General features: G+C 36.3%; 1 protein-coding gene and 2 long non-coding RNA genes across 6 annotated transcripts in view; 1 reads left to right on the forward strand and 2 right to left on the reverse strand.

Moving 5' to 3' along the window:
- Positions 1-90: 90 nt before the first annotated feature.
- The window catches only part of ppa1a (inorganic pyrophosphatase 1a), a 28571-nt gene continuing 1702 nt past the window's right edge, over positions 91-26959 (forward strand). The window contains exons 1-11 of one of the 3 annotated variants that reach the window (XM_048171387.1): positions 91-149; positions 6711-6859; positions 9993-10057; positions 12233-12286; positions 16695-16814; positions 17105-17191; positions 18436-18562; positions 18634-18761; positions 20416-20501; positions 23829-23898; positions 25460-25499. In XM_048171387.1, coding sequence (XP_048027344.1) covers positions 6799-6859; positions 9993-10057; positions 12233-12286; positions 16695-16814; positions 17105-17191; positions 18436-18562; positions 18634-18761; positions 20416-20501; positions 23829-23898; positions 25460-25499 — 838 coding nt within the window. In that variant the 5' untranslated portion in view covers positions 91-149; positions 6711-6798. The remainder of the gene's footprint in view (positions 150-6710; positions 6860-9992; positions 10058-12232; positions 12287-16694; positions 16815-17104; positions 17192-18435; positions 18563-18633; positions 18762-20415; positions 20502-23828; positions 23899-25459; positions 25500-26959) is intronic. The other 2 variants (XM_048171386.1, XM_048171388.1) reach the window with 2 other exon arrangements.
- On the reverse strand, positions 10724-14561 carry LOC125255881. Its single transcript, XR_007182019.1, has 3 exons — positions 14501-14561; positions 11850-12260; positions 10724-11655 (listed from the first exon to the last, which is right to left on the reverse strand). It is a non-coding gene; the product is annotated as an uncharacterized LOC125255881 (long non-coding RNA).
- On the reverse strand, positions 14605-25858 carry LOC125255880. 2 transcript variants are annotated; one of them, XR_007182018.1, is made up of 7 exons: positions 25447-25858; positions 24179-24225; positions 20877-20987; positions 18578-18708; positions 17019-17172; positions 14949-15048; positions 14605-14655 (listed from the first exon to the last, which is right to left on the reverse strand). It is a non-coding gene; the product is annotated as an uncharacterized LOC125255880 (long non-coding RNA). The 2 variants fall into 2 exon arrangements; XR_007182017.1 differs by lacking the exon at positions 18578-18708 and having other exon boundaries at positions 25447-25850.

Below are 26959 nucleotides of genomic sequence, written 5' to 3' on the forward strand. Positions count from 1 at the left end.
CCTTGTGACATGTCAAAGAAACCTAATCCATGGATATTGACATGCAGCCAGGAGTCGTGTTTCCTGACATTTATATGTGCCTGATTTCGACGCCGGGGAAATACATAAAGCAAATCTGCCTGTGAACGATTTATATAACTACAATATAGGTAGGTTTAATTCTGAGTGATCACTTTTATCAATGTTATATATATCATCATTTCATCCAGTCCTAAAACTTGTATAGTTTTGTCAGTGTTTATTGAAAAACACCCAAGTATGCAGAATATAAGATGGTAAATATTTAATTGACGAGTTGACAACACAATATATTACAATACAAGATATACTGTATGATTTTACCTCAAGATCCAACAATTTGACACAAAATGATAACTGCAAAACATGGAGTCCAGCTGTTTCTGTGAATTGCAGTGATCCATTTGCTTTTTTTTCTGTAGCTTTCGCCAGTCTTTAATGATATACCTCAGGTTTTGTGTCAAAACTGTTTGTACAGTCAATCACAAAGCTCTTTTGGATGTGATTTGTGTGTTTTTTGCGGCATTCACACTGAAAACCAATGCTGCCACTCAGTCTTTTGCCACTCAGTAGGCATAACGCAGTCATAGCGGTCGACGGTGACGTCACGTACATACCCTCTATATGGCGGAATACATCCCGCCTTCTAGGTAAAAGAGCCAATCGATGAGCGATAAAGTCATTGCATCGTTAGAAGCTCTGGTTCCCATAGAAACCTGATGCTGCGTTCACACCAAACGCGAATAGATAGAGCGTCAAATTTGCGTCTAGTTTGCCGCTTGAACATTTTGAATGCATTCGCGCGTCTAGAGCGAAATAGACGCGTGTAAAAAAACAAGCGTTTGAAGTGAAATTGACGCGCGTCTGAGGCGAAATCCGCTTCTTGTGGGAGGGGCAAGTGCTAGGCGGTTGTCTGTTTGCAAGATGGCTGATGTTGATCGTGCGTTCATTGAGAGAGCTACCGCTTTGTATTCGCGGGTCGATAAACGTGTACGTGACTCAAAAGTGAAATGTGTATTTACAACTTACGAGGTTGCCCAATCTCCTCACCGACACTCTTCCAAGCGAGGTCCTTTTTATTCCTGTAGAAGTATGAACTTGTGTCATAAATCTCTGGGTGACTGCTCACTGATAATATCAGTCGTTCCTCCATTTTGAATGAGTGACTCCGGGCGGGCCTGCCGCCACAGCAGCAAGCAGGCTCCTGATTGGTTAACGCGGCGCGAATTTACGGCAAAGTTAAAAATTTTCAACTCGGGTGTCAGACGCGAATTCGCGTCAAACGCGTAAATGCACAAAAAGCACCAGTCTCGAACTAGACGCGCAAATGAGGCGAATTCGTGTCTTCCACGCTGCGCTAAACGCCTCATTCGCGCCGCGAGACCTAAAGACGCGCGTAAACGCGTCTTTACATTGACTTAACATTGAAATCATTCGCGCCAGACGCTCTATTCGCGTTTGGTGTGAACACAGCATGAGACTGGCACTTATGACCGCACATGCGCATTGGCTCGTCTAGCCTGAAAAAAAACTTTTTAACGCTATAGAGGGTATGCATCGACGTCACTTTCCTGCCGGAACGCGCTCCCTCAGCTGGAATGAGTGGCAAAAGAACCTGCTGCATGACTGGATTTAATAGAGGAAACTGTGAAAACGCGAGTAAAACAAACGATTACACTAAAAGTTGGGCTCGAATAACATGTCAAATAAACCTAAACCATGGATAATGACATGCAGCTAGGAATCGTGTTTCCTGATATGTGCCTGATTTCGACGCCGGGGAAATACATAAAGCAAATCTGCCAATGAAAGCCTTATATAAATACAATATTGGTAGGTTTAAATCTGAGTGATCACTTTTATCAATGTTATTTATATCTTCATATCATCCAGCTCTAAAACTTGTATAGTTTTTGTCAGTGTTTATTTAAAAACACCCAATTATGCAGAATATAAGACGGTAAATATTTAATTGACGAGTTGACAACACAATATATTACAATACAAGATATACTGTATGATTTTACCCCAAAATCCAACATTTTGACACAAAATGATAACAGCAAATCCATGTTTCTCTGCTGGAGTCCAGCTGTTTCTGTGAATTGCAGTGATCCATTTGCTTCTTTTTTCTGTAGCTTTTTGGGAGTCTGTAAAAATATATCTAAGATTTTGTGTCAAAGCTATTTGTACAGTCAATCACAAAGCTCTTTCCCGTTTTGGATGCATTTCGTGTGTTTTTCACAGCATTCACACTGAAAACCAATGCTGCCGCTCAGTCTTTGTGCCACTCAGTGGGCGTGACCTCAGTCATAACGGTCGACGGTGAAGTCATGTGCATAAGAGCATAAAAAACAACATTTATGGGACAGTTCATGTCTAGATTTTGTTGCTGATTTGAGATACGTTATTTAATTGTGAGTTTGACAAACAGTTTTGGAGATTTCAGGATTCCCCAATTCAAATAGGTAGGACTTGGTCTTGGATGCCCGAAATAGCTGATAGGAGGTGTTGCAAAATGGCTGCTGATGAGTAAACAGACTTTGCTTGACAGGGACTTTAAATCCAGTCAAACCTAAGTAGAGAAATTCTTTAAAATTCACTCCATGTTCACTTCATTATTATGATAAAATATCCCATTATAGTAGATTCTGCAGATACAAGTGCAATATATTCAACTTCATACTGTTTTTAATTGCACTCAGTGGGACTTCATTAAACCCTGCTGACTGCACTTCTAGAAGAGTTCAGACAAACGTGTCTGTAAATACAGCACTGAACTGTTTGCATCCATTTTTGTCAACTTTCTTCCTACACAATCCGTGACACAGATTTGACTGTTCAATTGCACTCTAATGAGGAAGAACCTCCCCTGCCTGTTTATTTATAGTCTGTGTTACTATCTATAATGTTACTAGGTTAAAAATGAGCTTATATAAGCACCTTATCAAAGAGTCCTGGTGAAATCATAGTACGTACACCAGCTGGAGCTCTCTGGGTAATCCGGGTGTAATTGGCTTTGCGCTAAACTCCCGTCTATCCCACCCGCTGCTCTCGGTGGATCACAGAGAGTCTTCCTCTCACACACTGACATTTACACATGGTGATGTGCTAACCGAGCGATCCGCGTGTCGACCTGCCCTTAGGATACGGCACTGCGGCAGGGACGGAGAAAATAAGAAGCACATGTGAAGGTCAGAGTGTTGAGAGCCACTGTTTTATACAGACTGAATCAAACACATGGATATTGAGGTCTCAGACTGCAGGAGTCGAGCAGGAAGAGCTTGAGGAGAATAATGCTTTTCTTTTAGAAGCATTCTTTAGATAAGATTGTCTGCTGCTGCAGATGAAGTGAACCATAAAAGATAGATAGATATAAAGATATAGAGAAAGTTTTGGGGCACTCTACCTTTACGTGCATGTGAACTTTAAAGACATCCCATTCTTAATCCGTGTTTGTGGGAATTTTTGACCATTCTTCTAGAAGCGCATTTGTGAGGTCAGGCAGTGATGTTGGACGAGAAGGCCTGGCTCGCAGTCTCCGCTCTAATTCATCCCAAAGGTGTTCTATCGGGTTGAGGTCAGGACTCTGTGCAGGCCAGTCAAGTTCCTCCACACCAAACTCGCTCATCCATGTATTTATGGACCTTGCTTTGTGCACTGGTGCGCAGTCATGTTGGAACAGGAAGGGATCATCTCCAAACTGTTCCCACAAAGTTGGGAGCATGAAATTTTCGAATGCTGAAGCATTAAAGGATTAGTTCACTTTCAAATTAAAATTTCCTGATAATTTACTCACCCCCATGTCATCCAAGATGTTCATGTCTTTCTTTCTTCAGTTGAAAAGAAATTAAGGTTTTTGATGAAAACATTCCAGTATTTTTCTCCATATAGTGGACTTCAATGGAGCCCAAACGGTTGAAGATCAAAATTACAGTTTCAGTGCAGCTTCAAAGAGCTCTACATGATCCCAGATGAGAAATAAGAGTCTTATCTAGAGAAACCATCACTCATTTTCTAAAAAAAGAGAAAATTTTATACATTTTAACCATAAATGCTCATCATGAACTAGCTCTCTTCTTCTTCTCTATTTGAATTCCAGCAGTGTAGACACTGCTTCTGAGATCAGACTGCTAAGTGTATTACTGCCCTCCTCAGGTCAAAGTTTGAACTAATTGTTATATACTTGCACTAGCGTATTGTATATGACAATTTAGTTCAAACTTTGACCTGTGGAGGGCAGTAATACACTTAGCAGTGTCTACACTGCTGGAATTCTAATAGAGAAGAAGAAGAGAGCTAGTTCATGATGAGCATTTATGGTTAAAATGTATAAAATTTTCATTTTTTCTTAGAAAACGAGTGATGGTTTCTCTAAATAAGACCCTTATTTCTCGTCTGGGATCGCGTAGAGCTCTTTGAAGCTGCACTGAAACTGTAATTTTGACCTTCAACCTTTTGGGCTCCATTGAAGTCCTTATGAGTAGAAAGATCCTGGAATGTTTTCATCAAAAACCTTAATTTCTTTTCAACTGAAGAAAGAAAGACATGAACATCTTGGATGACATGGAGATGAGTAAATTATCAGGAAATTTTAATTTGAAAGTGAACTAATCCTTTAAGAGTTCCTTTCACTGGAACTGAGGGTTCAAGCCCGACCCCTGAAAAACAACCCCACACCATAATCCCCCTCCACCAAACTTTACACTTGGCACAATGCAGTCAGGCAAGTACTTTTCTCCTGGCAACCGCCAAACCCAGACTCGTCCATCGGATTGTCAGACAGAGAAGCGTGATTGGTCACTCCAGAGAACATGTCTCCACTGCTCTAGAGTCCAGTGGCAGCGTGCTTTACACCACTGCATCCCACGCTTTGCATTGTACTTGGTGATGTAAGGCTTGGATGCAGCTGCTCGGCCATGGAAACCCATTCTTGTTCTTGAGCTAATCTGAAGGACACATGAAGTTTGGAGGTCTGTAGCTATTGACTCTGCAGAAGGTTGGCGACTTCTGTGCACTGTGCATAGTTATATGAAGTTATATTTTGAACCAATTGTAACCTTGACAGGGATGACTGACAAACCCCTGCATATAACGCATTACAATAATCCAAGCGTGAAAATGTAAAACATTTTCAAGATCATTCTTTGATAAAATTGACTTCAATTTTGCATTCCTCCTCATTTGAAAGAAAAAAAAATATTAAGTTAGTGGCATGACATTTTACACAGGATGAAAACTGTCAACTGACTCATTTTTGGAGTAAACAATATGCTTTCCCCCCCCCAAAAAGCACAATTTCAGTCTTTTTATCATTTAACATTAAAAAATTCGAGTTCATCCAACATTTCACCTCCTCAAGGCATTTTCAGCTGGATTATTTTCTGCTAAGATACGAAATGCCAAATTTATTAAATATCGAGGCCAGTGGAATCAAGTATATAGAAAAAAGAAACAGCCCTAAAATAAAGCCCTGAGGTACCCCAACAGGAACAGCTGAAGAACAATTATTCCCAATCTTTACAGTAAAAGTTCTAACCTCCAGGTAAGAATGGAACCAATGTAAAGCCACACTTACCCCAACAAAACGTTATGATCCATTGTGTCAAAGGCCGCGCTCAGGTCTAACAAGACAATTTGCATTGTCAGCTTCCAATAAAATATTGTTTAATACCCCAATAAGGGCGGATTCAGTATTATGACCAGTTCTTAACACTGACTGAAACTTAACCATTATGTCAATCTCTGCTAAAAAAGAAGAAAGCTGACAAAACACCACCTTTTCTGCAATGAAAGGAATAAATATAGTATAAATGGATCTAGGCCAGGTTTCTTTAACAAGGGCTCCACTACCGCATGTTTCAAACTCGGTGGAACACAACCCTCGGCCAGACTTTTGTTTATGATTAATAAAATGTATGGACCAAGTCTATCAAAAACTTCTGTAAAGAGACTTGTTTGGATTACCTTTAACATACCCATGATCTCAGTGTTTTCCAAAAGCGACATCATCTTAAAGGCTCTTGAAGGAGCAGCAACAACTCCAAGATCTAACTTCTTTGGTGCAATTGCAGTGGGAATACCATTGATTTTATCAATAAAAAAACAACTGAAGGCTGGTGAGAATATATTACAATAATTTCAGAAAAATTATTTGCTCTAGCCATTTTTGCTGCTTCCTGAAATTTAGTTAAAGAATCCCTCAGCATAATATAAGAAATCTGCAATTTATCCATTTTCTGCAATTTATCTACATTCTTGTCTTAATGACTGTATCATTTAATTTACCCATGGAAGATTTGACTTTCTGATGTCTAATTTTACAAGGAGCAATATGGTTCAGTATATCCGAACAAACAGAGTCAAACAGTAAAGACAGCTCATTTGTGTCAATGAAAGGAGGTAGACTATCAAAAATCGCAGCTAAGGATCTAAAAGCTTCAGCAAATGCTATTACTGTAGATGATGTAATACTACGAGAACAATATATCTGTGATATGGCTTAACTGGAGTACATGACAAATTCGTATCAAACATAACATAATAATTTAACAGATATAATGACAGTCAGATAGATAGATAGATAGATAGATAGATAGATGTTATATAATGTATATAATGTGAAAGCATCAGTTTGGTGAACTTTGGCAGATATCCTCTACCCAAAATGATTCGCTCTCTCTCCTCCACAGGATCAGAGTCTGATTATTGGCTTAACAGCTTCTCAACAGCCGTCAGTAACAGCAGTCAGCAGTTCAAAGAACGAGAATAACAACAAGCATGAGCTTCAGCGTGGAAGAGAGAGGCAGAGACAATACTCCAGACTACAGAGTTTACTTCAGTAAGTGTCACAGCACATCCTATCATTGATCTCACTAGAGTTTGATTTGATTTATGATTAATCTAAAGAACTGCACTGAGACTTGAGAGATGAGATGTGCTCTTTGCCTCATTGCTGTTATGCAGCACATTTTATGAGTCTTAATATAGTAGATCAAACATTAAACTCAGTTTTTTGAAGATGTAAACTATATTATTTGGTTTTGAATGAAGTGAATTAATGTCTCTACTTGAGCAGATGTTTGTGATCTTTCTGCACTCAAACGTTGTGTAAACATTTTAATTAATATTCAATTTGTCAGTTTTCCCTGTCCAATATAACTTTCCACTTTGATGTGCTCATTTAAGTTAATCACTGAGAAAAGACTAAATGTATTTACACAAAGGCAAGACAATTACCTCAAGTCCTAATTAACAAAGCTGAAGTGGTCTTGAACAAAGCAGGTTTCTGAAAATATATGCTTCCTTAAAGATAGGGTTAGATAGCAAGTTAGCTTTGAAAGCATGAGATCCCTTCCTCCCTCCCTCCCTCCCTCCCTCCCATCAGAGCGTCTCCTAAGCCACGCCTCCTCTAAAGGACACGCGCAAAGCATCACGAGAGAAGCCCTTAAATTGCCTCATGTCTCAAAGCACATAATATTACAATAATAATGAACGTAAACAACTTAAAGAGCTCTTACTTGTACCACTGACTGCTGCAGATTTGTTTCAGTGTTGACATAGAAAGGCAAAAATCCCAGTCTATGGACGTGAACAGCTTCGGGGAGAACGTCACGGGTTGCCATTTTGTAATTACGGTTATGACATGGTGTGAACGCAGAGGAACTGGTCATGATACCGTGTCCTAAACAAACACCATGCAAAAACCAATTTGTCTGCCCACACCAGAAGCGACATGACTATTTGACCCAATAATGTCAATCAAAACTCAAAGGGCGGGCTCGGCACTCCAACTAAATGGATAAGTACATAATCAAATTCATGAATATTACACCATTTCAGCATTATTAAAAATACATACTGAGTCGCTGAAACTATTTTTGTCATAGAATACACTTGTCTGTTCACAACGAGCAGACAGGTTGAACGTTCTTGTTTCCTTTAATTAATTTTGAAGATCTGAGGTGAATTGTCCATTGTTGCTTTTAGTACGGCTATAAAAGACACACAAAATGATATTCAAACTCACATTAGATGCTTTTAACATTAAATAAAGCACATAAACATTACCTGAGATTATAATTGCCATACTTTGTGTTGTTGTTCCAGCCGTGACATCGCAGAAAAATAGAAATACTCTGATTAACATGGAAAAAAAAACATTTTATCGCGTTTCGCGGTGTTGTGTCTGGTTAGGACACAGTGTAATACTTCCACAGAATATACACTATTGCCAAAAGTACTGGGACACCCCTTCAAATGATTGAATTCAGGTGTTCCAATCACTTCCATGGCCACAGGTGTATAAAATCAAGCACCTAGGACTGCTTCTACAAACATTTGTGAAAGAACGGGTCGCTCTCAGGAGCTCAGTGAATTGGTATCGTGATAGGTTGCCACCTGCACAATAAGTCCATTCATGAAATTTCCTCACTACTAAATATTCCTTGGTCATCTGTTAGTGGTATCATAACAAAGTGGAAGGAATTGGGAACAACAGCAACTCAGCCATGAAGTGGTAGGCCACGTAAAATCAGAGAGCGGGGGCACACAGTGCGCAGAAGTCACCAACTTTCTGCAGAGTCAATAGCTACAGACCTCCAAACTTCATGTGTCCTTCAGATTAGCTCAAGAACAAGAATGGGTTTCCATGGCCGAGCAGCTGCATCCAAGCCTCACATCACCAAGTGCAATGCAAAGCGTGGGATGCAGTGGTGTAAAGCACGCCGCCACTGAACTCTAGAGCAGTGGAGACATGTTCTCTGGAGTGACGAATCACGCTTCTCTGTCTGGCAATCCAATGGACGAGTCTGGGTTTGGCGGTTGCCAGGAGAATGGTACTTGCCTGACTGCATTGTGCCAAGTGTAAAGTTTGGTGGAGGGGGATTATGGTGTGGGGTTGTTTTTCAGGGTTTGGGCTTGAACCCTTAGTTCCAGTGAAAGGAACTCTTAATGCTTCAGCAAACCAAGACATTTTGGACAATTTCATGCTCCCAACTTTGTGGGAACAATTTGGGGATGATCCCTTCCTGTTCCAACATGACTTCGCACCAGTGCACAAAGCAATGTCCATAAAGACATGGATGAGCGAGTTTGGTGTGGAGGAACTTGACTGGCACAGAGTCCTGACCTCAACCCGACAGAACACCTTTGGGATGAATTAGAGCGGAGACTGTGAGCCAGGCCTTCTCGCCAACATCACTGCCTGACCTCACAAATGTGCTTCTAGAAGAATGGTCAAAAATTCCCACAAACTCATAAACCTTGTGGAAAGCCTTCCCAGAAGAGCTGAAACTGTTATAGCGGCAAAGGGTAGGCCAACTCCATATTAAACCCTACGGATTAAGAATGGGATGTCATTCATGTGCATGTAAAGGCAGGCGTCCCAAAACTTTGGGCAATATAGTGTAGCCTACATTTTTAATATTTAGACCACTTCTATTATTGATCGCTATCAGGATGTGAAGAGGGTTTCAACCAGTATAAGAAAAATATAAAAAAAATTGCCAACACTACCTTTAAATTACCAAAGCATATTCATTTATAAATGTTACAGAGGATGCTTCATGACAGCCAGAGCAATGACCCGTGTAGGCTGGTAGCATTTTATCACTTTATATTTATACACAGAGATATTTAGTCATCTTCTTTTAATACATGGACTGGACAGCACAGTGAAGCACACACACACACACACACCTACACACACAAAGTGTTCAGCATCTGCTGGTGGCAGTAACAGGAGGAAGAAACTACAGTTGCTATGTGACCAATCAGCATGTATCAGAGAAAATCAGCTTTTTGGTGAATCCATAAGTGTTGAGCATAATGAATTCTGTCTTGGTTTCAAAACATCACAATAAACCATGCTGTGCTCACTGTCAGACATCAGAAAGTGATGAAAATCTCTTTCATCTCTGAGTATTTTAGGAACAGTACGGTGCTTTGAAAAGGTCTTTTATCTCATTTCGCAGAAAACGTGGAGGGAAAATATATCTCTCCATTCCATGACATCCCCATCTACGCTGATGAAGCCGAGGTACAGTATGTATGATTTAATCCTGATTTATGATGAGATCTTTGGAACAGTTTTTAAAGGAATGGTTCACCCAAAAAATGAAAATTTGATGTTTATCTGCTTACCCCCAGGGCATCCAAGATGTAGGTGACTTTGTTTCTTCAGTAGAACACAAATGATGTCAATGGGAACTCCATCTATAAGAGTCAAAAAAACATGCACAGACAAATCCAAATTAAACCCAGCGGCTAGTGACGACACATTGATGTCCTAAGACACGAAACGATCGGTTTGTGCAAGAAATCGAACAGTATTTATGTCATTTTTTACCTCTAAAAGTAGTATAAGCGTGAAAGATCACTTCCGGCATCAGAGCGCGTTCAGACCTTACTAATCGAGTGCTGAACGCAGTTGGACATAGTGGTGTATTAGAGGTAAAAAATGATATAAATACTGTTGGGTTTCTCGCACAAACTGATCGTTTCGTGTCTTAGGACATCAATGTGTTGTCACGAGCCGCAGGGTTTAATTTGGATTTGTCTGTGCATGTTTTTTTGACTCTTATAGATGGAGTTCCCATTGACATGCATTATACGACTGACAGACGGTTGGAGTTAAAAATCATCATTTGTGTTTTACTGAAGAAACAAAGTCACCTACATCTTGGATGCACTGGAGGTAAGCAGATAAACATCAAATTTTCATTTTTGGGTGAACTATCCCTTTAATGAGAAACAGAAATTTTCCCCCTTCAACTCTGATCATTTACTGTGGAAAAACACACAGATTGACTGATTCATCAATGATGATCACGTAATCAACTTAGAAATTTAAGCAGTCTACAGTAACAAGGCAAAAGCATCTCAACCAGCATTTTTTACAATCACTAGGACACATTTTTCAATACTTTGGCCTTTTTTTTCAGAATTTCTTTACAAAACAAGAATGACACTCTCAACTGCCGAATGACACTAATTCACTGTAGTATATGTTACAAAGCCCATGTTTACATTACAGTACAAAATTATTCACAAGTTTTCCCCTTTTGAATGGATGGTAATGAATCGAAAGACACATGTTTTTGATTTTTTAGATTCAGAATATACTTCAATATGGTATTAATGTTGCAAATATCTGTCTTATTCATTTTTGTGTTTTTTTAGGTTTTGAACTTAAGTTTAACAGTTTTGAAAAGAGTATGTAAACGTGCAAATTGGCCTGTATAGTACATAAACCTTTGGTGGCGTTTGTGTATATGTGAGAAAAGAATGCATGTAAATTGAAAGATGTCGTCATTGAATGCATTTTGTGCCAAAGCAATGATAAACAGAAAAGTCATATCAGGGATAGAAAATATCATTGACCTGATATAAAATCAGTGAATGTATCATTCACAAACCTGTGTGTGTTTGAGTGTGTATCTGTGTGTGTTTCTCCCTGAGGTGTGTGTGAATGAAATAAAATTTGATGCATTCTCTCACAGTAATCGTCCTGGAGTTCATGACAATAATACGTCAGGTGAATTATGGAAGTAGATTTTGCCATGTGAGATCCCAGGGGATTTGTTCAATATAAATTACACAGGCCAGAATTATCTTGCAGAAACACGAACTCAAATCCTGCAAGCGAAAATAAAAACAGAGGAGATTAGCATAAAAATATAACTTACTTACTGTGTAACAAGTAAGTCACCATAAGCACAGTATGTAGAAAGAGATGCACATGACAAACATTTTTCTAACAGCAGATGAAATGATTTCATGTCAGTACAAATTTATATAAAGAATCATCCGTAGCGGATGAACTTACTTACTTTATAAAGTCTCTCACACAAAAGACGTGAATTAAAATAATCATTCAATACACATGTGCACTCATGCAAAGAACTCGGCCAGATCAGATTACACACTGAAACCAGAAGAAACAAATATTTTGCTTAAATAAAGTGAAGCCTATTTTAAGGAGTTACACAAATATGCTATCCTTAATTAAATATACAGTATATTGAGTGCAACATGATATTATTTTACTGCCTTTAATTGATGCAAATTTAATTGCATGTATGCGCATGACACAAGGTCATTAGTTCATGCTCTGTAGAATCATTGAGGAACTGAAGGCTTGCGGAGCATCTGCTTTATCCTCTGATTGTAAAACATGGCAGACATGAGTAGTGATCTTCTGTTTCTCCTTCAGAACATCTTCCACGCTGTTGTCGAGGTTCCTAGATGGACAAATGCAAAAATGGAGGTAAGAAATATTCTTGCAGATCCCAGTAATCTCACATCAGCCTCCGTTCGCTCTCCATCTTCACACATGCCGCTATATCATATGATTTATTTCACATGCACTAGAGTACATTAAAGAAAATCATTCCTAGATCACATTAACCATTGTGTCGTGTTCAAGCTCACTTCTCATATTTAATTATCTGAACTAAATATAGGGTTTCCAAGAATTCTGATGGAAGGCTCATGAACAAAGTGTCTCTTAAAGACAATCGCAGGACTGGACTGATTAAACGGGTTCTTCATCTTAAGTCCAGACATCCTCTCACCGATTCTACTGAAGCGTGAATGCAATTTTTGTTCATTAGGAGCCTTTCAGAAGATCAAAAATATCACTTATGTGTTCTGAGAGATAACTTCTGCTGCTTTACAGTCGAACTGCACTAAACTCTTAGAACTATATACAGAACACTTGGGTCCTTGATTAAATTTTAAAGAACCTTTTAAAGGTTCTATATAAGGTGAAAATGTCTTAAATCATTGCATAATGCTTTCATGTTTAACAGGTTGAATTTTTTCTAGTGATAAAGTATGTTTACGAGCTGTTTAATTCACAACATTTAATTAAAATTAAAATTAAAACAAAATTAAAGGGTTAGTTCACACAAAAATAAAAATTCTTCCACACCTGTAAGACCTTCATTCATCTTCAGAACACAAATTAAGATATTTTTGATGAAATCCGATGGCTCAGTTAACACTTTCAGATGCCCAGAAATGTACTTAAGACATATTTAAAATTCAGTTCATGTGACTACAGCGGTTCAACCTTAATGTTATGAAGTGATGAGAATACTTTTTGTGCACCAAAAAAAACAAAATAACGACTTTATTCAACAATATCTAGTGATGGGTGATTTCAAAACACTGCTTCATGAAGCTTTATGAATCTTTTGTTTCGAATCAGTGGTTCGGAGCGTGAATCAAACTGCCAAAGTCATGTGATTTCAGTAAACGAGGCTTGGTTATATCATAAGTGTTTCGAAATTTCAATGCTTCACGTGACTTTGGCAGTTTGATCCACGCTCTGAACCACTGATTCGAAACAAAAGATTTGTTAAGCTTCGAAGCTTTCGCATCTGAAAGTGTTAATTATCTTGCTGTCAATGGAGGACTCACTGAGCCATCGGATTTTATCAAAAATATCTTAATTTGTGTTCTGAAGATGAACGAAGGTCTTACCGGGTGTAGAATGGCATGAGGGTGAGTAATTAATGACAGAATTTTCATTTTTGGGTGAACTAACCCTTTAATTATTTAAAGGTGCCCTAGATTATGTTTTTAAAAGATGTAATATAAGTCTAAGGTGTCCCCTGAATGTGTCTGTGAAGTTTCAGCTCAAAATACCCCATAGATTTTTTTTTATTAATTTTTTTAACTGCCTATTTTGGGGCATCATTATAAACGCGCCTATTTATGCTGCGGCCCCTTTAAATCCCGTGCTCTCCACCCACAGAGCTCGCGCTTGCCTTAAACAGTGCCTTAAAGTTCACACAGCTAATATAACCCTCAAAATGGATCTTTACAAAGTGTTCGTCATGCATGCGGCATGCATGCGTCAGATTATGTGAGTATTGTATTTATTTGGATGTATTACATTTGATTCTGAATGAGTTTGAGGCTATGCTGCGTGGCTAAAGCTAACATTACACACTGTTGAAGAGATTTATAAAGAATGAAGTTGTGTTTATGAATTATACAGACTGCAAGTGTTTAAAAATTAAAATAGCGACGGCTCTTGTCTCCGTGAATACAGTAAGAAACGATGGTAACTTTAACCACATTTAACAGTACATTAGCAACATGCTAACGAAACATTTAGAAAGACAATTTACAAATATCACTAAAAATATCATGATATTATGGATCATGTCAGTTATTATTGCTCCATCTGCCATTTTTCGCTCCATCTGCCAATTTTGGGACATCACTAACCCCAAAATTTACATAAACCCTGCCCCCGAGAATATGTAACAAAGGGGGCGGGGCCATGTCGGGCTGCTTTAGAGAAGAGGAAGAGTTGTTGTAGTAGAGTGTTGTTGTCATGCCGTCATTTTATGCCGGACTGCTTCACAAATGAGGGTCAATTCAACACTGGATTTGCACAAAAGATTAACATGATCTAGACGATGAGTTGAATCAACTCCACAGCAACTACATCAATTTATCCACTAACCATTCAGAAACGTCTAAAAGTTGTAACTTCTTCCTGAGTCTCTCCATCAGTGTCGACTCCGGTTTGAACAATGTAAGGCTGAACACTTTCGTCGTTTTGGCTGTGTGAGATTCTCCAGCTTTGTTGTTGTCGAGCTGTTAAAGCTCCGCCCCCGTCTGGAAAGAGGGTGGGAGCAGCAGCTCATTTGCATTTAAAGGGACACACACAAAAACGGCGTGTTTTTGCTCACACCCAAATAGGGGCAAATTTGACAAGCTATAATAAATGATCATAATAGGTCCTCGCTGTTGAAATGTAATTAACTGATGGTGAAGTAGATTCACTTATTGTAGAGTTAACAAAAGTTATCATGAGCATTGTAATGTTTGAAGCGAATATCATAACAAATGTCAGTAGACCGGGAAGATTTTAAAACCAGCGATTCATTCATAAATCCATAAGATCTTACCTTCAATTACCAAGCTCTATATAAAACCTTTCCTTCCAAGAGTGTAGATTAAATTCAAAGCTTTTGGAGTCCTGAAGGATTTGTTCAGTAGCTGGATTTTCTGCATTTTAACACATTTATGGAGAAACCAATCAATCTAGCATGTTAACAGGCATATTTAACAGAATTATTGATTTCAAACAGGGGAAAAATGAAGAATAACATTTAAAAGAGCTTCTAAAGCACATATTCTTTGAGCACAGGAGAAAAAATGATGTAAATTAGGGCAGCTATGAATCCATAGACCACTTTGTTTCAACATGTCTAAATGTGTCATATTTGAATTGCTAATGCATGCATATGAGATTTAATAGATAATAATGCTTAATAATAATTTAGTCTGCTCCTCACACAAAGCTTTCTCAGTTGCTGCCCCCAAGTTGTGGAAGTATTACTAATTTTTATTAATTCCTCTACCTCTGTTTAAAGCCTGTCTCAAGACGTATTTGTTTAATGAGACCATTATGTTTGAGCAGATGCATTTCTGTTTACTTTATCTTTTACTCTAATATGATTTATTAGGGGCCAAGCACCAAAGGAGCATAGGCACCTTTAGTATACGTTTGTTTTCTTCTTCTTCTTCTTCTAGTAAAAAGTTGTGAAATTTGGCACACAGATAGAGGACAGTCCCAACAGTAACCACAGCAAATTTGGAGTCTCTAACTCAATCCCTTTAGCGCCACCAACTTTTAAACCACAAGAAACAAAATATTTTTTTCCTCCAATTCCTTGGCTCAAGACAAACTATGACGTAATTGGCAATTTTCCCACCATTTTGCACTTTTTCAAACTCCTCCTAGACCGTTGGTCTGATTTTCACCAAAATTGGCTCAGATCATGCTGGCAAAAAAGCTATTAAAAGCGTTTTGATTGACCAAACTGTTCTCGAATAACGCAACAAATTTAATGCAACGGTGCCAAGCTGATTCTGTAACGCTTTGCCATATTGACACCAAACTTTGCATGTGACATTGTCACCTCACACTGACCACACATCATCAATTTAGTAACAGTGCCACCTATTGGTCAAAAGTGATGAGCAATTTAATCACATTACAAATGATTACATTTTTGAATTTTCAGCCATTTTTGACTAAAATAATCTAAAAATGTCTTTGATTAATTTTGTTGCAGTTGCTCCGAAGCTCCCGGTCATACTTGGATAACATGCTTTTGGCCTCTTATTTGCTGTTTACAGCTATATTTCCTTTTTTCTATTATGCAATGCAATGCAATTTTATTTGTATAGCACATTTCATACACAATGGTAATTCAAAGTGCTTTACATAAAGAAGAGTCAAATACATAATAAAAATGGAACGCATGATAAATAGAAATAACAGTAAAAACAGAGAATTTCGCTATCTGGATGGAAGAGCTAGGAAGTTTCAGGGAGTTTTTTGTTGTCTGTCAATTATTATACTGTATTTTATGGTATTCTATTTGATTTTACAGCGCTTTGGTACACTTTGTGGTTTTGAAGTGCTTTATAAGTAAATTTGAATTTGATTCAGTTCAATCATATGACTTGAATATAGCGTGCAAGTCATTTTATGGCCCTTTTTGAGGCTTGACGGTATAAACCACCATTCAATTTCTGAGATGTGTTTACATTCTGCTTGACATTTTATGAAGTAAGAACATCAAACAGGCTTTATAATGAAATAAGGGGGAGTCAATTTTTAAATATTCCTCTCATTTCTCCAGATCGCCACTAAAGATCCCCTCAATCCACTGAAGCAGGACGTGAAGAAAGGGAATCTACGTTACGTTAGCAATGTCTTTCCTCATAAGGGCTACATCTGGAACTATGGAGCGATTCCTCAGGTTTGTGACCACGTCTGTTCCAGACGCTTAGAAGTGAAGCATGCAGGATTAAAGTGTGGAAAAACTCCAGGGAAAAGAGAGGTTGATGCATGAACGAGCTCAGAGAGAGAAATTTCATGCACATTTAGATGCCAACCCAAGCAGGCACACAGATTTGTCTCGAGGCATTACTGAGGGAATATTATCAGCGGCAGCAGAACTCACCTCAGTCACATCAGTGTGTGCATCCATATAAATGACATGCTCAGAAATGCTGAATGAATGGACAGTTTATTTCTCATCTTTTCCAGACATGGGAGGATCCAGGGCACAGGGACGGAGACACGGGCTGCTGCGGCGATAACGATCCCATCGATATCTGTGACATTGGGAATAAGGTACAGACCAGGGTCAGACATTTATTCAACCCTTGGAACTGATTTTCAGTCATATTTTATATTACATACACTATATACAAAAAAATATTCAAAATTATTTATAATATTATATATAAAATGAAGTCATCATAAGATATTAAACTGTAATAATAGCAAATTACACACTTTATATATATATATATATATAAAATCAACAATAAAAATTAAAAATTAAAACATCATCAGATACTAAATAAAATAATAATTGTAAATAACACTTTCAATCTGAATAATTATGATATTTAGAAATAAACATGAATGAGCATATATGACTGCAGATACTAAATTAAATAAAGCACAATATATAGTTAAGAAAATAAACACTGATAAACAATTTTAATAATTTATTTATATTAGAAATTGTATAAATTATATGAATCCTATATGTGTATGTTATATTAAAAAATACATGCATTTATTAATAATGTATTAATACTAATATATATAGTTTTATAAAATAAAATTTATATTTTATTATTATTTATATTATTAATTCTATAAATGTGTATAATAATGTGTATAATTTATATTAATACATGCATGTGTTAATACAATATAAATATATATAAATTTTTAAATATAAATATATATATATATATATATATATATAATTTATATTAATATGTATTTATTAATAATGTATTAATAAATACATAATTCTTTCAAGTAAATTCTAGTTTATTAATTTATTAATTCTATAAATTATATATATGTATAATTTATATTAATAAATACATGTATTAATAACAAATTTAAATATATACATTTTTAAATATATAAATGTATTCATATTACAAATTCTATAAATTATTCAAATTTTTATTCTATATATAAGAATGTCCGATTTTTCTCTTCAATTGCATGCAAAATAAATAAATAAACGTAATAAAAAAAGTCTAAATTTAGTCATTAGAAAAATGTCTAAAATAAACTAATTAATCTTAAAAATCATGGACGTTTCTATAGTGAATTTTCCATTTATAAAGCTGATCTTTTGTAGTGTAAAAGTTGCTGTTAGGCCACAGAGATGATTGATTTGTGAGAAAATCGAGTCGTTCCGCTTCACACTTTGATCTAAATGAATCATTTGCGAATCATATCTGAATCGAAATGATTTTAAAAATCTTATAATAATCATGCTTGACTGTAAAGGCGAAGGGAATGCATTGGTGTGCAGCGTGTCCTTCATGTGTGTTTGTGGTCAGGTCTGCTCTCGAGGGGAAATCATCCGAGTGAAGGTGTTGGGGACTCTGGCGCTGATAGACGAAGGAGAAACCGACTGGAAAGTCATTGTTATAAATGTCGAGGACCCAGAGGCTGAAGACTTTAACGGTTTGACACCTTTACCTTCTGCATCTGTAATTAGTATGACGTTAAATCTCAGCGAGTTCTGTCATTCACAGATATCGACGACGTCCGACGACTCAAGCCCGGATACCTGGAGGCCACGCTTGATTGGTTCAGGATGTATAAAGTGCCTGATGGGAAGCCAGCAAACCAATTCGCCTTCAATGGTGAATTTAAGAACAGGGTAAATAGAGCCGTGTGCAACAGGAAAGATAGGAGATGACATTTGATTAATGACTTTTCCCTGATGGCTAATAATGTTTTTCTCATCATGTTATCAAGGGAAGAGAATTCAAGCATGTAATTTTCAGCATTGTTTTTTCAGGAGGTGATCGTGTCAGTGATTAAATTACTAGACGCATTCGCACAGATTTTAAATTAGCCAGCATGTCTCAAAAAGACAGCTGTGAGTTTCTAAACATTCAGAAGGTCAGCTCTCATTTCGGTAGAAAACATCAGGAAAAAAATGCACTACTGATGGACGAACCAGAACACCCTAGCAACCACCTAGCAACCACTGAAAACACCTCAGAAACTGCATAGCGATGTCCTGGCAACCGCCTAGAATACATCGTTCTATTTACAGAATGTAAAATGTTTTTACAAATAATTTGCAAATATACTATATATGTAATTTTTTAAAAAATATTTAGTAAATATATTAAATCATTTTTAAATGCATTAAAATCAGCAAATATATTTTTTAATATTTTACATTTTTAGTAAATACTATATTTTTTATTTTTGAATGCTTTTTAAAATGTATAAATATACGATATATTTTCTTAAATGTTTATTTTGAGTAAATACACTCATTTTTTACATTTTAAACGCTTTTAATATTAGCAAACACACTATTTTCTTAAATGTTTTAAAATGTTTATTTTTAGTAAATATACTATAGTACTATTTTAAAATATTTTATAATTAGCAAATATGCTATATATTTTCTTAAATGTTTATTTGTTTATGTTTATCTTTAAATGTTTATGTTATTCTATAAATGTTTAACTTTTTTATTTTTGAATGCTTTTAAAAATGTGTTAATATACAATATATTTTCTTAAATATTTATTTTGAGTAAATAATACATTTATAATATACGTATTATTATTTACATAAAATATATTTTGTTTTAGAATGTTTATTTTTACTAAACATACTAAAAAATTAGTATTTTTATATGCTTTAAAAAATAAGTTTACAAGTTTAAATTTGAGTAAATATATTAAATAATTTTTTGAATGCTTTTAAAAAATTAGCAAATATACTATATATTTTCTTAAATGTTTTAAATGTTTATCTTTTTATTTTTAAAAGCTTTTAAAAATGTGTTAATGTACTATATATTTTCTTAAATGTTTATTTTGAGTAAATAATACATATTTAAAATATATTATGTTTTAAAATGATTATTTTTACTAAACATACTAAATAATTTTTTATTTTATATGCTTTAAAAAATAAGTTTACAAGTTTAAATTTTAGTAAATAAATCGTTTTTATTTTTGAATGCTTTAAAAAAAATAGCAAATATACTATATATGTTCTTAAATGTTTTAAAATGTTTAAATTTTTGAAAATATATTAAATCATTTTTTATTTTTGAATGCTTTTACAAAATGTATCAAATATACTATATATTTTCTTAAATGTTTTAAAATGTTTAATTTGAGCAAATATACTAAATGAAATTTTTTGCAAATATACTACATCTGTTTTAAATGTTTAAAATGATTAGTTCTAGTAAAAACATTTTTAAACGCATACAAAAATATCAAATATATTATATATAATTTAAATGTTTTAAAATGTCTTTTCTCATTTATGGTTTGCAGGATTTTGCCATTAAAACAGTTAAGGACACTCATAGTTTCTGGAAAGCTCTAATCTCCAAGAAAACAGACGCTGGAGAACTCAACTGGTAAGATGGCAGTCAGTCTATAGTTTAGCTTTAGCTCAAACTATAATTGACACAGAACTGCTCAGTTGTGTTATTCTGTTCAATCACATGATGTACCGAGCATCTGTGATGTTGCACTAAAAACTTACATATCACCCAATGACTAGTCAATGTTTATTTCTGATTTCATTTGAAAAGATTTTGCAGGATCAAATTATAAACAGGGCTCGAGATGTTCTCTTTTGCCTGATAAATGAGGACAGATCTCATTGACAAGGCCCAGCGTGGTCCGTCTGCATTCACATTCTCTGAGGCCATACGTCTGAGCTCAAACAGAGAGGACCGTACGTGTTGTGAATGTGGCCACTGCTCTTTGGTTGGGAAATGAACACGTACCTCATAGTGATTGTTCTCTGTGGCTGCGATAACCCAGACGTGATCATGCCAGGGAAACACGTCTTCTTCGAAGAATGTGTCTGAGCGGATTCTGGAGGATTTATAGTTACACTATGGAGAGAAAACAGTGTTAAAGGTGCCCAAGAATGCTTTTTCACAAGATGTAATATAAGTCTAAGGTGTCTCCTGAATGTGTCTGTGAAGTTTCAGCTCAAAATACCCCATAGATTTTTTTTTATTAATTTTTTTAACTGCCTATTTTGGGGCATCATTAACTATACACTGATTTTGGCAGCGCCGCCCCTTTAATTCGCCTGCTCCCTGCCTCACGAGCTCTCGACTATATTACAGTGCATTTACAAAGTTCACACAGCTAATATAACCCTCAAATGGATCTTTACAAGATGTTCGTCATGCATGCTGTATGCATGCTTCGAATTATGTGAGTAAAGTATTTATTTTGATGTTTACGTTTGATTCTGTATGAGTTTGAGGCTATATGCTCTGTGGCTAATGGCTAATGCTACACTGCTGGAGAGATTTATAAAGAATGACGTTGTGTTTATGCATTATACAGACTGCACATGTTTAAAAATGAAAATAGCGACGGCTCTTATCTCCGTGAATACAGTAAGAAACGATGGTAACTTTAACCACATTTAACAGTACATTAGCAACATGCTAATGAAACATTTAGAAAGACAATTTACAAATATCACTAAAAATATCATGATATCATGGATCATGTCAGTTATTATTGCTCCATCTGCCATTTTTCGCTGTTGTTCTTGCTGGCTTACCTTGTCTTTGCACAGATCCAGACGTTAATACTGCCTTTCCTTGTCTAATGCCTTGAACATGGGTTGGCATATGCAAATATTGGGGTCATACATATTAATGATCCCGACTGTTACGTAACAGCCGGTGTTATGTTGAGATCTGCGTGTTTTCCGGAAGTCTTTTAAACAAATGAGATTTATATAAGGAGGAAGCAATGGGGTTTGAAACTCAATGTATGTCTTTTCCATGTACTGAACTCTTGTTATTTAACTATGGCAATATAAATTCAATATTTAATTCTAGGGCACCTTTAAAAGTGCTCAACTGCACTGTCAGGCTGTAAAATAAATGTAATAAAGTTAAGTTAAACATACTACATTAAATTAATTTGACCTAATACAATTAAACTGATTTAATTTGACAAATAAAATTTTGTCTAAGCACTTAAATGAAGGGTAATGCATTCATTTTTTGAGTGTAGCAATAATGAAAGACCATGAAAATCACGAGATTTTAATTTAAATTAAACTTGAATTCAAAACCTACACTCTCAAAAATAAAGCTTCTTTATTGGCGATGATTCCATAAATAACCTTTAAAGAGGTCATGAACTGTGTTGTTTTATTGTTTTATAATGTTTCCTGGGGTGCACTTATAATTTTAGCATGCTTTTTACATCAAAAATTGTCATAATTTAGAAATAAAAGGCATTTTTCCGTCCCTGATTTTGGCCCTCTGATTAGAATGTTCTGTTTTAAGGGGCGTGTCTGCTGTGAGACTTCAGTGTAAACGCCCACTGTTGTGATTGGTTAACATATTTGCATATTAAATAGTTATTTATTACTCTTTCAAAAACCTTTAGCACGTTTTTACTATTACAGCTCTCAAGGTTCACTAATCATGAAAAGTGTTGCATTACATTTAGATCTATGGCATTATATTGAGATCGTGGCATGAAAGGTTGCAGTGATGAACATTGTAGTCGATCACAGACATGTTGTTGAACGCATGAAAGCAGTGATCTTGTCAATTTCTGCACACTAATGAAAGCTTTCATCATAACTAACTGCAAACGCAATGTAACTAAGAGATTCGTTAAATAAAACAGGAGTTTTGGCACGAGTCCAGAACTCAGTCACTAATAAACCTGTGCTGTTTGATTGACAGCTCCAGCGATTGTGAAGGCAGCGTTCTTTGATCACTTTCTATATATAATTTAAACGATGTGAATTTGAGCGTTTAGTCACTGGTTTGATTTACTGACACATAGACAAAGATCATCTGACTGTACATGAATCATTAATATCAGATCAGGCATTAGAATGAACACAGTTACTGACATGTTGTTGCATTACTCTCAAATCCATATCGTAAAAGTCTGTTTGCACCGAAATTCGATTGATTTACCAAAGAAATCGTGAATGCAAATAAATAAAGCTCAACTGAGACATTCACATTGTTGAAAATAAATAACCATATTCCTGCATTAGGATCCTTTGAAAGGTACTGTTATTTTAGTCCTGTATTGCTCTTCTCTCCTCTCACTAACACACCAGTGGGCGGGGCTAATGTTGCAATAATGAAGTAGGCGTGGATTTCTTCTGCGGAGGCGGAGTTTCACAAATCGTTCGCTGGGCCTGGTGTCAATAAAGCTTTTTTTGGACTAACAAAGATGTTTTCAGTTCTGAAACTTACAGGATATTCTTATAGTATGATGAGCTCTTATATAACAAAAGCTCAAGAAAAGTTGATTTCTCAATTCATGACCCCTTTAAAGGGGCTATGGTCCAAATGTGAAGGCTACTCTAAAAGGAAGACACTATTATGGCTTTTCTTTAAATATACACTTCACTAAAGTACATACACCACTTGAATGTATTGGGTTTGGAAATTTCTGCTTCATGCAACAGGTGTTCAATATGAAGGCAAGCATTCTTTCTAAAAAGAAAGATCATAATGCAGACATTAGACGCAAGACGGCCTTTGTTGTCACGCTGTGATTGAAAATCGTGTCGTCCAGCTTTCCGAAGGAGTTGGCGGATTTGAGAACAGATATTAGATTTCAATAGTTGATCGTCTGGGTTTGTTTCGTTCACATCACCTTCACCAACTCATTTTGCTTTGTCCATATTTCAATGTTACGCTTCTGTTTCAAATGTATGTGTCCCGCAGTATGAACACCTGTGTCTCCGACAGTCCCTTCTGCTGCTCTGGCACCGAAGCCAAAGTCATTGTCGATTCAGTGAGTGTTTTCTATCAACTCTTCTGTCACACATACCAAGCATTATAATTCCATCTCGCTGAATCATCGAGACTTTGGGGAACCTTTGAGCATAATGAACCGCTGATTGCATTCTTTTCAAACAATTCCAGGAGTCTGTTTGGATTTAATAATCATGCGATTGCGAATTATATAAAAGAATAATGTGGTGAGAGTTTAATCATCTTGTCAGTGGTCTGATTAAACCTTTAAAAAGCCATTAAAGTTTCACCCAAAAATTAAACGTCAGTCATTTACTCACCCTCATGTCGTTTCGAACAGAAGTTTGGCATAAAGTCGAAACTGGGGCTGTGAACGGTGAAAATGAGAAAAAAGCATCAGAAAAGTGTTATAAGAGATTTGTAAAGTGCCATTAAAGTCTCATTTAAAGGATTAGTTCACTTTTACGTAATATTTTCCTGATAATTTACTCACCCCCATGTCATCCAAGATGTTTGTGTCGTTTCTTTTGTCAGTCGAAAAGAAATTAAGGTTTTTAATAAAAACATTCAAGGATTTTTCTCCTTATAGTGGACTTCAATGGACTCCAAACGGTTGAAGGTCAAAATTACAGTTTCAGTGCAGCTTCAAAGGGCTTTAAACGATACCAGACGAGGAATAAGAGTCTTCCTGATTCTACTTACGGAACGAACGCGGCGCCAGTTTCATTTTTTTTTTCCGTAAGTAGAATAGGGAAGGCGTAGGACATACAGCGTAAGCTTTTTGAAGAATGCAGAAAGCGGAAGCACGTGCAAGGCGATCATTTGTGTTTATAAAGCATATACAGTTGTATTTTTTTCGAAAATGACTGATGGTTTCTCTAGATAAGACTCTTATTCCTCGTCTGGTATCGTTTAAAGCTCATTGAAGCTGCACTGAAACTGTAATTTTGACGTTGAACCCGTTGAACCCCAGTGAAGTCCACTATATGGAGAATAATCGTGAAATGTTTTCATCAAAAACCTTAATTTCTTTTCGACTGAAGAAAGAAAGACATGAACATCTTAGTTGACATGGGAGTGAGTAAATTATCAGGAAAATTTTATTTAAAAGTGGACTAATCGTTTAAGTCTGATTAAAGTTGAACACAAAATATATGCAAAATATTCACTCATTCAAGAAAAAGTTAACATCTGGTTTTATTCAAGTCAAAAATATTAGCTATTTAATATTTCTAGGTCAACCTAATTTTTACAAACTAAATCATTTTTATAACCCGCCACTGGTTCCCTTGAGATTTTCCTACGGGTTTTTAAATTTATTATTAAAATAAGGTCGGTGGTTAAACATAATTTGAGATACTACAACATAAATTACTTACATACATGAAAGTACTTATCTAGTTACTTAGCTACTAGAACATTTTTTTTAACATAACAGCTTAAAATTTCGTTTTCGCGTTAGTTTATGTATAAAAAGTTTACGTATAAAACGCACAGGAAAATCTTGAGGGAACCAGTGGCGGAATTTGACGTCATCCCTGCATCACTCTATCATCATTTATGTTGAATTATTCCTGTGAGAATCTACCTTATGTTTTCAGGCTCGTCCTCACGGTGACGCAGAACCGGTTCCCAGCTCAGGTGAGTGATCCGTCCTTCGATCAGATGATGATCTCCGATCGCAAACTTGGGATTTGAGCACCTTTTTAATTTTCTTCTGAACAACAGATTATAGTAAACCGTAAAACCGTATTGACGAGGGGCCGTTGAATTATTAGACAATAAAAGACGGTGCTCTCGTATGAATGGGAGAAAGTGCCCGCCCGGTCCCGCCTTCTAAATAAGAGCCAATCACCGATTGATATGTCATTGCGTCACCGCAGCGGCCGTTAGAAGCTCCGGTATACATAAACGTCACTTTCCCGCCAGAACACGCTCCCTCAGCTGGACTGAGTGGCAAAAGAACCTGCTGCGTGACTGGATTTAATAGAGGAAACTGCGAAAACGGTAGTAAAACAAATGATTACAATAAAGGTTGGACTCGAAAGTGTTCCTTATGATATGTCAAAGAAACCTAATCCATAGATATCAACATGCAGCCAGGAGTCGTGTTTCCTGTGCCTGATTTTGACGCGGGGGAAATACATAAAGCAAATCTGCCAGTGAAAGCTTTATATAACTACAATATAGGTAGGTTTAAATCTGTGTAATCTCTTATATCAATGTTATATATATCGTAATATTGTCCAGCCCTAAAACTTGTATAGTTTTTGTCAGTGTTTATTTAAAAACACCCAATTATGCAGAATATAAGATGGTAAATATTTAATTGATGAGTTGTCAACACAATATATAACAATACAATATATATAGGGTATGATTTTACCTCAAAATCCAATGTTTTGACACAAAATGGTAACTGCAAATGTTTCTCTGCTTGGAGTCCAGTTGTGAATTGCCGCGACATATTTGCTTCTTTTTTCTGTAGCTTTCGGGAGTCTTTAATTATATACGTCAGATTTTGTGTCAAAGCTATTTGTACAGTCGATCACAAAGCTCTTTCCCGTTTTGGGTGTTTTTCGCTGCAATCACGCTGAAAACCAATGCTGCAGCTCAGTCATTTTCCACTCAGTGGGCGTAACCGCAGTCGACGGTGACGTCACGTGCATACCCTCTATAGGTTGTTTGCACACGACTGCTGCACGCGAAATGCGGCTGGAGGGCAGGGACTGATTTTTCTATAGGAATCCTATCAAAAACTCAAAATTCGTATGTTTTGCGTCATTTATGGTTGCTCAAATCGATCAAACCGAGAACCCACAAGGAGCTTTTATTGTTTACATAACTTATATAGTTTTTTAACTTTAAAAGTTGTTACCTTTTATAGTGTTTTGCGTCTGCTGATACTGAAATGAATATGGATACCTGCTTACCTTGGTGTGTTTTTACACGTAGGAAAGGCAAAAATTGTATTACCGTCCAGTTTTTTCCCTGAACGATGATGTGAGCTCCTGTTGCAATTCTCGATTCAGCATAAATGACCTACAATGGCGAAATTTTTCACAATCACGACAGAAAATCAAAATAGTGCCCGTAACTTC

This window comes from Megalobrama amblycephala, linkage group LG20 (assembly GCF_018812025.1).
Source record: "Megalobrama amblycephala isolate DHTTF-2021 linkage group LG20, ASM1881202v1, whole genome shotgun sequence".
In the NCBI taxonomy this organism is placed as follows: Eukaryota; Metazoa; Chordata; class Actinopteri; order Cypriniformes; family Xenocyprididae; genus Megalobrama; species Megalobrama amblycephala.